A 13697-nucleotide genomic window follows, 5' to 3' on the forward strand; every position below is an offset into this window, starting at 1 on the left:
CTTGAAATGTTCTGTCCCAAAAATTTAAACTTTAGGAGCTCATATCTCAAAAATTAATGATCGGAAAAAATTCTTTCCTGATAGACCTTTTTCATTTTGATAGCTTCATGATATACAAATCGAAAAACTTTGAAAATATCGCCAGTAGAAAGTTTATTTTTAGCCTTTGCACAGCCTTAAGTCAGTCACCATCGTCTTCTATAATAGGTAGCTATTTTTTTATCAATGAATTAATAATACTGAGGGTGATGCCCACATAAGCTCATAGGCTTGTGCGTGGGTTATGAGTGAGAGGGATGATGATGAGAGATGACGACTAATTTTTAGGTAGTCGGAACCGACCGACGGCCGAAAGACGGGGTGGCCGTATCCATGTGATTGTGCTGTGGTCAAAAACTTTCGCCCCGGTCGAGATTCGAACTCGGTTCTCTTGATTATCAGACCGGCGCGTTATCACTTACTCCAACGAGCCACCCAAAATTTAATTGGATTGCTGCCTTTTTTGCCGTTATATTGAGATAACATTGGTCTGAAAGCCCCCGTGCTGCAAACTAAGGTTTGCACGGACTAGTGCTGTAATGTGGTTTAGGTTATACTGTTATATTGGATGGTGCAGAGGAAACGCATGTTTTTCGAACTGCTAGTACTCGGCGACGAGAGGGGGTATTGACCTGGAACAAATGTTGGCTGACAGCCCATAGTTTGTCATTTCAGTCGCTATGGAGCGTTGGAACATACAACATCGTGTGTTCGCTGTCGAGCAGTTTTTTTTTTAGAAACAATAAATATGTGACACAGCGCAACTTCTTTTCCATCAATATTCTGACTCGCTCCACATTTTCCGGAGTACGAACTGAACGGAGAAGACAAGGTGGTTTATTTTTTAATCACAGAACCAGTACTTCTAAACGCTGTAAGGCCACCCTTGACTCAACCTCTTGACCCACATTTGTGCCTGGTTTTTCACCCATCACTGGTCTCTTGGTTTTTCTTTTTGCCCCTCCGAAACTTCGCAGGGTCAAAAGCCTTACCTCTCCCAAGAAGTTTTGCCTAAATGGTCAACCTTCCTTGAGCAGTGGTGAGTTTTGACCACAGGCTTACCACCACCCAAGACGGTCCAAATCGACTTTATAAAACAGTCCAATATTTTCTAAACATTATAGTTTTCTTTATATTTTGCCGGTTTATTGATCTACTAATTTGTTGAATTGTGTTTGTCGCACAGCTGATCTACGACGGCCTGGTGTTGTGGAAGGCCATTGACGGCAAGCAGGTGTCTGCCTACCCGCCCACCTTGGTCGCCATCACCCTGCTGCAGGCACTCGTCATGCTCGACCACCTCTGGCACGAGGAGCAGTTTCTGTCCTCGTTCCACACTCAACACGAGGGATGCGGCTACATGACGGTCATGGCCAGCCTCATCTGGCCGTTCGCCGCCACCTTTGTGTCCAAGTACTTACTGCTCAACTCGTGAGTATCTGTCCCAACTTGAGTCACATTCACGCTATTAAGGCTGTGCAAAGGCTAAAAATAAACTTTCTACTGGTCATATTTTTCAAAGTTTTTCGATTTGTATATCATCAAGCTATCAAAATGGAAAAGTTTTCTCTCAGGTAAATCATTACTTTTTGAGATATGAGCGCCTAAAGTTTAAATTTTTGGGACAGAACAATTTCAAATTCGGTAAGAGATAAATCCATGAGATTTAGAGTTGATTTTTAATGCTTTTATTTTTCATATTTCTTTAATAGTAAGTTTTGGTTTAATCACTTTATTATTACTTTTATATGATGGTTTAATTATATAATTTGATACTACTTATGCACTCATCAGCATCATTAATTTGCATCATCACTCGATTTAATTCGTTCAATTTTAGTTATTTATTATATATATTCAATTTTAATTATTTCAATATTATAGTTTATTTATATAATTAATTATGCATGAGAATTTTCATTATAATATTATTAATTTATAGTATTTTGACATTATTATGATTTGAGTTAAGGAGGCAGTTGTGGGTTTCGACCTGTTGTCTCCAAAGAGATATTGTAAAATAAATGAATAGAGGATAGATTCTTCATGGTATTGTTGATCTAGTAAAACAAAAATTTTCTAGAAATATTGATTTTTGAGAAAGCTATTCAATTTACCAAAAATTACTCAGCTAAAAGTTATTTTTGGTAATTTTTAGTAAATTGAATAACTTTTTCAAAAATTTATAATTTCAGAAAATTTTTGTTTTATTGAATCAACAATACCATTAAGAATCTATTCTCAAAAATTTATATTTTCAGATTTTTTTGTTTTATTAAATCAACAATACCATTAAGAATCGAGTCTCTAAATCTCATGGATTATCTCTTACCGAACTTGAAATGTTCTGTCCCAAAAATTTAAACTTTAGGAGCTCATATCTCAAAAATTAATGATCGGAAAAAAATTCTTTCCTGATAAACCTTTTTCATTTTGATAGCTTCATGATTTACAAATCGAAAAACTTTGAAAAATATCGCCAATAGAAAGTTTATTTTTAGCCTTTGCACAGCCTTAAGTCAGTCACCATCGTCTTCTATAATAGGTAGATATTTTTTTATCAATGAATTAATAATACTGAGGGTGATGCCCACATAAGCTCATAGGCTTGTGCGTGGGTTATGAGTGAGAGGGATGATGATGAGAGATGACGACTAATTTTTAGGTAGTCGGAACCGACCGACGGCCGAAAGACGGGGTGGCCGTATCCATGTGATTGTGCTGTGGTCAAAAACTTTCGCCCCGGTCGAGATTCGAACTCGGTTCTCTTGATTATCAGACCGGCGCGTTATCACTTACTCCAACGAGCCACCCAAAATTGAATTGGATTGCTGCCTTTTTTGCCGCTATATTGAAATAACATTGGTTTTAAAGCCCCGTGCTGCAAACTAAGGTTTGCACGGATTAGTGCTGTAATGTGATTTAGGTTATACTGTTATATTGGATGGTGCAGAGGAAACGCATGTTTTTCGAACTGCTAGTACTCGGCGACGAGAGGGGGTATTGACCTGGAACAAATGTTGGCTGACAGCCCATAGTTTGTCATTTCAGTCGCTATGGAGCGTTGGAACATACAACATCGTGTGTTCGCTGTCGAGCAGTTTTTTTTTTAGAAACAATAAATATGTGACACAGCGCAACTTCTTTTCCATCAATATTCTGACTCGCTCCACATTTTCCGGAGTACGAACTGAACGGAGAAGACAAGGTGGTTTATTTTTTAATCACAGAACCAGTACTTCTAAACGCTGTAACCCATCGGATTACTGTATTTCGATCAGGCACTGCACCTCGACGTCCAACTCTAAAATATTGACAAAAATAAATTGTTTTGTTTTAAATTTTCCTTTGTTTTAATTTTGTTTTCTATTATCGAATTATTTCTAGGGAATTAATAGAATGATTTTATACTATATCTACTATGAAGTGTTAACATGTATTAATTTTGGTAATAAATAATCATTATTATTATTATTATAAAAGACGGTGCATTGTGACTACAGATTCGTTGTTTCTTAAAAAAATGCTCGACAGCGAACACACGATGTTGTATGTCCAAACGCTCCATAGCGACTGAAATGGCAGTGTATTGGCTGTCTGCTAACATTTGTTCCAGGTCAATACCCCCTCCCGTCGCCGTCTACTAGCGGTTCGAATAACATGCGTGTCCTCCGCACCACTCTGTATGATATAATGCCGGTTCCACATGTTGGCCCAGTGACGACCGGCGCTAGTGTGTAGATGGGTAGTTTGTCAACACTGGCCTTGATTGGGCACTGATTACATTGTAGGCTGTGCCAGTTTACTCGGCCAACATGTGGATCAGGCGTAATACAGGTGTTTCAGAAGTAGTGTCGAACATTTTAGAATATTGTTCCTGGATGATAGGAGACTACAAATGTCGTATTTCAAGTTTCCAAAACTCAGCGGTTATCCTTATAGCTGCCATTTTGTTTTTTCACTTAAGAATTGTTATCTCAAGAACGAAATGTTGTATTGATCTGAAATTTGGCATGAATATTTCAGAAATAGAACTACTCAACAAAATACTTAATCTCAATAATTTTGAAAATTTATTGTTTAATAATTGAAAAATATATTTTCGACAAATAAAATATGATTGATTATTTCAAACAAGAATGAGCAGTTAGTATTACATCAGATATACTGGTATCAACAGTTCTCTATAGAATGCATGGCAAGGCAAAGAATCGGCAATGTTGTTCTCTCATCTTTCTCCACTGCCATTATAAGGTGGACTTATCTATTATAAATTACTGTAGTAATTTACTATAATAATCTAATAATGACTTCAAACGTTTTGTTGACCACCTGGAAGAAGTATTGTCTATAGTCGTGAATAGGTTCGCAGCATATATGTTAGTGGGAGATCTTAATGTGGACTTCTCAGTGGAATCGTCCAGAAAAAACGAATTGGAATCTGTGTTTGAGTCATATGGTCTAAAAAGCATAATCAAAGATCACACGAGAGTAACTGGATCATCTTCAACTCTTATAGACTTATGTTTCATATCGGATTCGATTGAGAGTTCAAGGGCCAAAGTCATAGAGCTCGGTCTTTCTGATCATTATGCACAGTTGATAAGATATTCTTTCAATATGTCAGATGTCGCGTGTGATAAATTTAATTCTGTAAGAGTCTTTTCGGAGCACAAAAAAAGAGTATTTAAGGAAAGACTAATGAGTATTGATTGGTCGAGAGCTCTTCAAGTTGAAGGTTCATTGGATGATAAATTCAACATATTCCTGAGATTATATTGCAAGGCATTCAATGACTCATTTACTATTGTTAATAAGAAAATCAAGACCAATGGTAGATTGAGGTGGCCATCACCATTGCTCAGAGACCTCTGCCAAGCTAGAAGAGATCTTTACCTCTTTGCAAAGTATTTCCCTAGGGATGATGCCTACAAAAATGAGCTGAAAGCTTTGAAGAGATTGATCAGACATCAAATAGCTCTATTAAGGTGTGCTCATGCAGAAAATGTAATGTCATCATCTGACAATAAATCGAAGCTGATATGGAAATTGATAAGAAAGGAAACTGTCCCCAGCATGCCTACAAGGACTTATCCAACTGAAGTGAATGGATCTCCATTTGGTACTTTTGAAGAGATGGCGGATGCCTTTAATGAATACTTCGTGAGTTGCTGTGATGGAAATTTTGATAAGTCAAACTCTTTTAGAGATATGATTATGAAAAATGGAGAGACTACTACTACCTTAGAAAAGTTCCCTGTCTTCACCGAAAACCAGGTGTCAGTTGTTGTAGGAAAGATCAAAAGCAAAATGACAAGTGGATTGGACGATATTCCTACCTGCATCCTGAAGGAGTGTTTTGAACCAATCAGGAGGATAATGACTGAACTTGTGAATCTTTCATTCAGCACCGGCATTTACCCAAACAAATTGAAGCAGGGTAGAGTCATTCCTGTGTATAAAAAGGGTAAATGTAATGAGCTGGCCAATTTCAGACCAATATCGGTTCAGAACTCATTCTCAAAGATACATGAGCTGCTAGCCCAGAAGGCGATTACAGAATACCTGAGTGAGAATAAGCTACTCTCACCCTGCCAGTTTGGATTTCGGTCTGAGAGGTCAACAACAGATGCCATGAATAGTCTCATATCCAAAGTATATGATGCATTGGATGAAGGCAAGAAGGCTTTGGGGTTGTTTGTGGATCTGAGAAAAGCATTTGAGAGTTTGGATCATGATGTGCTCTTTGAGAAATTGGTATACTATGGATTCAGGGGACCAGTTCTGAAATGGCTAAAGTCGTTCATCAGTAACAGATCACAGGTTGTTGAAATTGTAGCAGAAAATGGTCACGTGAAGAACTATAAATACAGATCCCAAGACAGGCAACTGACCAGAGGAGTACCTCAAGGTACAGTTTTAGGGCCAATACTATTCTCCTTGTACATCAATGATTTGCCAAAGAATATAACACAGGCAAGCACTGTCCTTTTTGCAGATGATGCAAACCTTTTACTCGTGGGAGGGGACGGACATAAGAGAACTGCAGACTCAAGGAGAGATAGTTATTGGTAATATCCAGGATTGGTGCACGGCAAATCGTTTGTCAGTTAATGTGAGAAAGACCTGTTACATCGATTTCTCCTTGCAACGCCAAAGCACTCCTCCATGTATGAATTTTCGGATTGAGGCTGAAGAGGTTTTGTCTACGGCGGTGTGTGGGTTTCTGGGCATAAAAGTGGATTCTGGGCTTGAATGGAAGATGCACATTGAATGCCTCATCAAAAAGCTGAGTAAAGCTGTCTTTGCAATATCAAGGCTAGCAAAAATAATGAGTCAGAAAGTGAGCTTGACTGCCTACTATGGATACTTCCAGCCTCTCCTGACCTATGGCTTAATGTTTTGGGGGATTTCACAGGACTCAATAAGGGTATTCAGGATGCAGAAGAGAGTTGTCAGGATGATTTTGAAGAAATCTCCAAGAACCTCATGTAGAGGTTCATTTAAAAGTTTAAAAATGCTTACTCTTCCTAGCCTCTATATTCAAGAATGTGCAATGTATGGATTCAAATTGCGAGAGTCCTGGCTCACTGGGGCATCTATCCACAGACACAATACCAGAAATAATAGAGAATTGAGAATTCAGGCCCATAGAACTGCATTTTTTGAGACAAGCCCTCAGTATATGATGAAAAAGATTTTAAATGCTCTCCCTAAAGAAATCACAAATTTGAAGAATAAAAGGGAATTCAAGGAATGCCTGGGAAACTGGCTGATGAACAGGGAATTTTATAGTTTGGAAGAGTTCTTGGGGGGTTCTGCCATATCTGTCATATCATAAATCTCAACTAATTTGCAGCAATGAGGAAATGTACAGCATTTGTTTTGGACTTTATTTAATAATGATATTATTCTTAACTAACTTACATATCTAAATTTACAGCATTTCACCTGAATTTTCATTTCATACAGGTTGTTTTTAATTAATTGATTGATTGATTGACTTGTTCTTCTTCTTGTATTTTTTGTTGTTGTTTATATTTATGAACAATTTATTGTTTTTATTGTTTTGACGAACTGCCAAACATTGTAAAATATGTACATGCAAAGAATAAATTATTATTATTATTATTATTATTATTATTGTTCCAATGCATGATGGCGACTGAAAGTCGTCGGGAAGAAAACTTTAAGATCTGACCTCTCTAACGAGAACAGATTTGCTCAACTACGACATCAGCTGACTGAATGGCGTTCACCTTAAATAAGGAAGTTTCACTGCCGCATCTGGTACAATAATTTTAATCATTATAAATAATTAATTCAGAGAAATAAATTGATTTGAATTGAATAATAATATATGTGAAATTTGAAAGTAACCCAACCTAACCGAGTGCTGTGTTTGGTTTGCGCCATAGGCCTGCCAGTGATCCAAACGACGACCTCCAAGAAGCTTCTGTGTGGTGGCTGGTGGGGCTGGTCGCGCCATCCCAACTACTTCGGCTCCCTGGTCATGTACTGGGCGCACGCCTTGGGCGCGGTTGCCGCCGCTGCTACTGCCACGTTGCCGCACTGGGCGCTGTTCGTTGTGCCAGTCGGTATGACCGTGTTTTTGCTCCATAGAGCAGTGCGCGACCACCGCCGCTGCCAGGCGGTCTACGGCAACGCGTGGGACCGCTACACGCACAAAGTCAAGTACCATCTGGTGCCCCGTGTGTTTTAAGTCCTCCAGACCTTGGTGAGTAATTATAAAGTAAGACCTTTGTGCATAATTAGAAAGTAAGTCCTTAAGTCCTTGAGGACTTGAAGACCTTAGTCAAGTCCTGAAGACCTTAAGGGTAACCGTCCACTGGAACCGTATTCAACCGATCCATTCGGCCATTGAATCGGACGAACCTGCCGGCCGTTGATTCGGCCGAATATGTTCGTCCATTGGAACCGATTACGTCAGTCTAGTTCAGTAGTTGGCTGGTTGCCAATTATTGAATTAACTACTATCATAGCCACCAAAATTTTTCATAAACAATGATTATATTCAGATTTTGAAAATTGAATAAACAGATATCCACTAAATTAGTTATTCATTACAATAATATCACCTTCAGATCCTATTTGTTCAGCAATCTTAGTCCACAGATTCCTTTGAACTTTACGACGATGATATCTTTTGTCTCGCATATCCCACAATGAAACATGCTCCTGAACCAAACTTATCAACTTTTCATTGTCCATAGTTACAACTTTATAAAACAGAACAAGTTCAAAAAACAAAAACAGACAAGACTGTGAAACAATTTTGAGGTTAGGATGATGTTGTCTCAGCTCGACTTCGGCCGGATAGAGCCGACAAATCCCATTCAATTCGGATCGAAAACTTGATCGGCCGGAGACGGCCGTGCACGGACGTATGAACTTGTTGCAATGGACGAGCATCTATAGCTTTCTTTGTTGGGGGATCGTTCGGTCGAGTTCAGTAGTTTTCGGCAGATGCTAGTTCGGACGAAATCGGTTCCAGAGGTCGGCCCACCTAAATCCTTGAGACCTTGTGAGTAAAAGTAATTTAAAAAGTAAATGTAAGTCCTTAAGACCTTGGTGAGTAATTAGAAAGTAAGTCCTTAAGACAGTAATTGAAGAGCACGTCCTTGAGACCTTGGTTAGTAATTAAAAAGTAGGTCTTTATAAGACCTTGATGAGTAATCAAAAAGTACTAGGCCCGGTTGCACAAAAGCCGGTTAAATTTTAATCATAATTGATTTCACGAGAACCAATCAGAGGTTTTTTTTTTTTTTGATAAGATGACTTCTCTGATTAGTTCTCGTGGAATTAATCACAGTTAAAATTTAATCGGCTTACGTGCAACCGGCACCTAATCAAGTAAATCTATTCTATATCTACATCTTCTCAAGACCGCCCTGTGTATGCTCAAATTGTAATTCTCAAACAGACAAACCAAAACCGATAGTCCTCTATTTATAATGAGGTCCACGTTATTATAATAGCGGTGGAGAGAGAGAAGAACAAAGTTGCGGATTCTCTGCCTTGTATAGCAGATAACTGATATTTAAAAAAAACAGTATATATAAAAAAATATCAATAATATGTTTTATTTGTTGAGAAATAAGGAAACGAAACAGAAATATGTCAATAAAATGTAATGAGAGATGAATGAATCTGCAGTTTCAACGACTTAAGGCTGTACAAAGGCTAAAAATGGACTTTTTACTCGTGATATTGCCGTGCTACCAATTTCTCATAAATCGGTTGGATAGCATGTCTCACCTATTAACCTAAGGAAATTTATCGGCTCCAACGTAATAGATTCTTGATAAACTATGAATGGATCTATTGCCTATGAATGAGAAATCCAGTTTTCAGAGCAAATCAACTTATAATCTTCAGAAGAATTTTGGCAATATACTACACAAATACACAAAGAACAATATCTTACACGCTTAAGCATCTAAAATCATTACAAGCTAAATACTTATCCAATTATATAGTTGAAAAACAATGGCTATAGGCTTGTAGACACACAAATCAATTAATTACAGACAAAATAGAACACTATAAACTGTTCAAAACTCAATTTAAAACATTAATAATTCACTTAAACAGAAAAATATTCAGAGAGCACAGAATTAGAACACACGCTGCCAGCCATCATTTTTAGAGAGAAGGACGCCTCCTCGTCAGAACAAAAACCACATCTCAAAATCAGTGTCGACGTCCTGGACACGTCACCAAAAATTTATAAATTACAAGTTTAGAATTCACATTTTATATTTGTTCTCAATAAAACTTTATTTTGAAACTATTATTTTAAATTTTTATATATCATCTCTATTTAAATAATCCATTTATCTGTTAATTCTGTCAACTCAGCCTCGGTGACACCATGGAATATGCAACACAATCATTTACGATAAATTCTCAGTCAAAAAGTTGTCCGTATATCGATTATTCTGATATTTTCTATAAAGTTTTATAGATCTCGAATTGAAGATTCGATTCCAATCGAGAAAAAATGTAATATTACAATATTTTTCAAAGTTTTTCGATGTTTATATCATCAAGCTATGAAAATGAAAAAGTTTAGGAAAACATTTTTTTTCTGATCATTACTTTTTGAGATATGAGCGCCTAATGTTTGAATTTTTGGGACAGAACATTTCAAATTCCGTAAGAGATAAATCCATGAGATTTAGAGGATAGATTGATATTGTTGTATTGTTGATCTAGTAAAACAAGAATTTTCCGAAAATATCATTTTTAAGATAGTTATTCAATTTACTAAAAATAACCAAAAAAAACTTATTTGAGTTATTTTTGGTGAATTGAATAACTTTTTCAAAAATTTATATTTACCATAATTACAAATCGAAAAACTCCACTATAGAATCGGAAAAATATCACCAGTAGAAAGTTTATTTTTAGCCTTTGCACATCCTTAACGATATCACATGAATTTTCGATTTCATTTTTAATTATCAATGAATTTGTTATTTTAATCGTGTGTATTTGTTCCAGGTCTTGCTGCTGGGAGCATATTATTAGCTAGTGAAAGCGTGCAGTGGAGTGGAGGAAATAGACAGTGTTTTCTTTTATAGATTGGAACTTATTGATTGGAGATGAGCTTGATCTCATGTTGTGTTTCATTTTTCTGACAGTGGACATATTAGTTTTGATAGACAGACTCAAGTAATAGTGTACTTGATATTGTTTGTGTTTTATTTTTATGAACAAAAACTACTTAAGGGCTTTGTTAGGTTTATCTGTGTTTGATAGAACCGTTAACATTTCTTCAATGTTTTGAAAAACTATTTTTCATATCTTGATAAAGATAAGTAAATATCAATGTCTTTGGTTTTAAATAAATGTAGATAATATTATCTACCTTGTTTGTGACTTCTTCTAAAAGACAAAGATGTAAAGATATTAATTATATCAACTCAAAGAGTTTAATAAACTTTAGAGGTATTTGTACATAAGATTGGTAAATATTTTAGTACTCACATTATAGGTTTTAGTAGAGTTATTAGGTATTTTTATTGTGAGTTGTAATCTCTTGATGATTATTACACATATCACATATCTATTCACAATAATTGGTTTTTTATCACATGTATCCAATGTAGATCTAGATCCATTTAATTTGACAAGAATGCTAGTAATCAAATTTTATTTATCAAGATTCTTTGTAGTTCAATAATATTTTAAGTATGAATCTATGTATCGGTTTGATATGTTCATATGTATATAATATGATTATTGTCTAGTTTTGAGTAAGATTTTCAACATCAACTATGATATTTTTTTAGTTTGTGTATTTGCATTAGAATTTTAGTTTTTTTTTAAGAAAGCAATCTTTGGTCATATCGTTTGATATTGGCTCAATTTCAATCAATCTTCAACCTTATATTGTGCAATACGCATGATCTCTAAAGAATATTGTGTAATAATTTTCTTACAAATGATTGAAATTTTGAGAAAATATCTTATTTGAATTCATACATATAGTAAATTTATGAAGAATCATATACTAATATTATTGGACCAAATATTGTCGACAATAATAAAAATACTGCCAGGTATTGCCATACATTTTGTAGATTTATTAAAATTAATAAAACCATGCTGAAATCGATCTATTTTTAAAATAATTTTTCCAGAAAAGTATCTCCTGCTCTCAACCATATTTTAGTTTTGCTCAAGTTGATGAAAATGTATTTGAGTTACAACTAGAATGTATGTTGGTACTTTAAAATTATTACTCGAGTCCATTGTGTTTCAATCCATTTTACTCAATGATTTATGATTTTTTAGTATATTAGTATTCTGTTTTGCATTTTGATGATAGAAAATTATTGTTGTGTTCACCCTTGATGTTTAGAAAATTCTCAAATACATACAAATTTGAGAGCTTTCAGACATCCTATTTATGATGAATTTTGACGATTTCTATCATCGTTATTGTGTAACATGTCTTCTACTTTTATCGTAAATGAATAATTTTAAATACTTTGCCTTGACAAATTGTTGAATCTATTGTTGTAGATTTTCAATAGCGTTTAAAGATTTTGATTTCATCACTTCGTGCCTTGAATATCTATAATAACATTTTTAACATGAAGACTACGGTACGTCGCAAATGATGTAATGATTAAGTTTTTGAAGATTGACGTGTTCATAGTAATTTAGTAAATTGTAACTATTACAAATGTAATTCTAATGTGTTTTTAAATACATGAAAACGTTACTTGAAAAAACACACATTTTAACATTACATTTTGAACAATTTTCAAAAATAATGCGTTTCATGTGTTCACAACGAAATTTATTTAAGTTTAAAATTTTCTAAGATTATTTTCGTGATCTTCTATGATCATGAAATCAATTTTACATAAATTTTCTTCCAGTTTGAAGCTTATTGAAGTTACAAGTCGTGTAATTCAATCAATGTGTAACAATATTGGGCCTTGATTTCTTCAAAATTTACTTTTCCCTGACTCCTACAGTTGCTCCGGTCTTGTGTTCAACTCACATTCCGCCTGGAATTTTTATATATCTATATAAAACCTTTACCTAACCTGTACCTTTACCTAACCTGTACCTTTACCTAAGTTTTAGTAGCTGGCAAAAATTTTATGACTGGATAGCTTAAAGAAGCTTCAAATAAATATTTCAATTTTGTGAACACATGAAATACTTGTTGGTTTTTGAAACCTTGTACAGTATGTATTTAATTTTTTATGTGTCCATATAAATCTTAAGTTTACATAAAAATTTTTCAACTTGAACTATAATTTTACATTTATCACAATTAATAAAAATAGTTTGCCAGAAACTATAGGCACATCTAGAGCAATAATTAGATTATAGTAGTAATCTTTTGGTGTTGTGGTAATTATCCATATAAAATTAATACGACTTGATATTTCTAAAACCAATAATGGTTTATGAAAACAATCTCAGTTTTAATAAACCAGTGGTTTATACAATATCAAGTCGTTTTCATAGATTATCATTCAATTTATTTTGTATAGAAATTTAAAAGGAGAAACAGCATGCCTTCATTATAACTTTTAAAGTGTAAAATTGATTGTATATCCATTTTCTTGTGCATAAAAATTGTTCATCAGAGAATTTAAACTATTGACAGTTTGTTTTACTGCTAATTCTTAGATTCTACTTTTAGCATTTTACAGGTATTAAAATGCAGGAGTTTCTTGAATTATTTTCATCTATATAAGAAACATAGTACAATATTTTGTGATACCCTACTGAAATTTGAGTTTGAATAGTAATTACATTATAATGATAATTTTGTGTTCAGTTTATCAACTAAGTTTTTCGTAATTGACATATTTGTATCATTTTTAATAATAAATAAAGGTTTTGTTCATTGCTCTCTGATTTCCAAAAATGTTTTCATACTTGTATTATTCATGAAAAAATAAATTAGATTGGTTTTAGAAAAACTGTGTTTTATTTGAGTGTGCTTTTGTAAACCTTCATGGCATTTAGACAATTATTCGAATCAAATACTGTGAAATCTGTTAGGCACAATTGATAAGCATATTAGGTGGTTAATTATTGTACCCTTTTTTAGTTAACACATAGAAAGGTCTTTCTTGACGATTATTGTTGCAAGAGTACTA

General features: G+C 34.6%; 2 protein-coding genes across 2 annotated transcripts in view; both read left to right on the forward strand.

Moving 5' to 3' along the window:
- The window catches only part of LOC111059087, a 31567-nt gene extending 18395 nt beyond the window's left edge, over nucleotides 1-13172 (forward strand). The window contains exons 12-15 of the mRNA XM_039431809.1: nucleotides 1226-1470; nucleotides 5535-5950; nucleotides 7416-7777; nucleotides 10567-13172. Of these exons, the coding sequence (XP_039287743.1) occupies nucleotides 1226-1470; nucleotides 5535-5950; nucleotides 7416-7762 (1008 nt within the window). The 3' untranslated portion in view covers nucleotides 7763-7777; nucleotides 10567-13172. The remainder of the gene's footprint in view (nucleotides 1-1225; nucleotides 1471-5534; nucleotides 5951-7415; nucleotides 7778-10566) is intronic.
- The window catches only part of LOC111056636 (pre-rRNA-processing protein TSR1 homolog), a 432307-nt gene that overhangs the window by 278718 nt on the left and 139892 nt on the right, over nucleotides 1-13697 (forward strand). The gene's annotated exons all lie outside the window — the stretch shown is intronic.

This window comes from Nilaparvata lugens, chromosome 7, assembly GCF_014356525.2.
Source record: "Nilaparvata lugens isolate BPH chromosome 7, ASM1435652v1, whole genome shotgun sequence".
Lineage (NCBI taxonomy): Eukaryota > Metazoa > Arthropoda > Insecta > Hemiptera > Delphacidae > Nilaparvata > Nilaparvata lugens.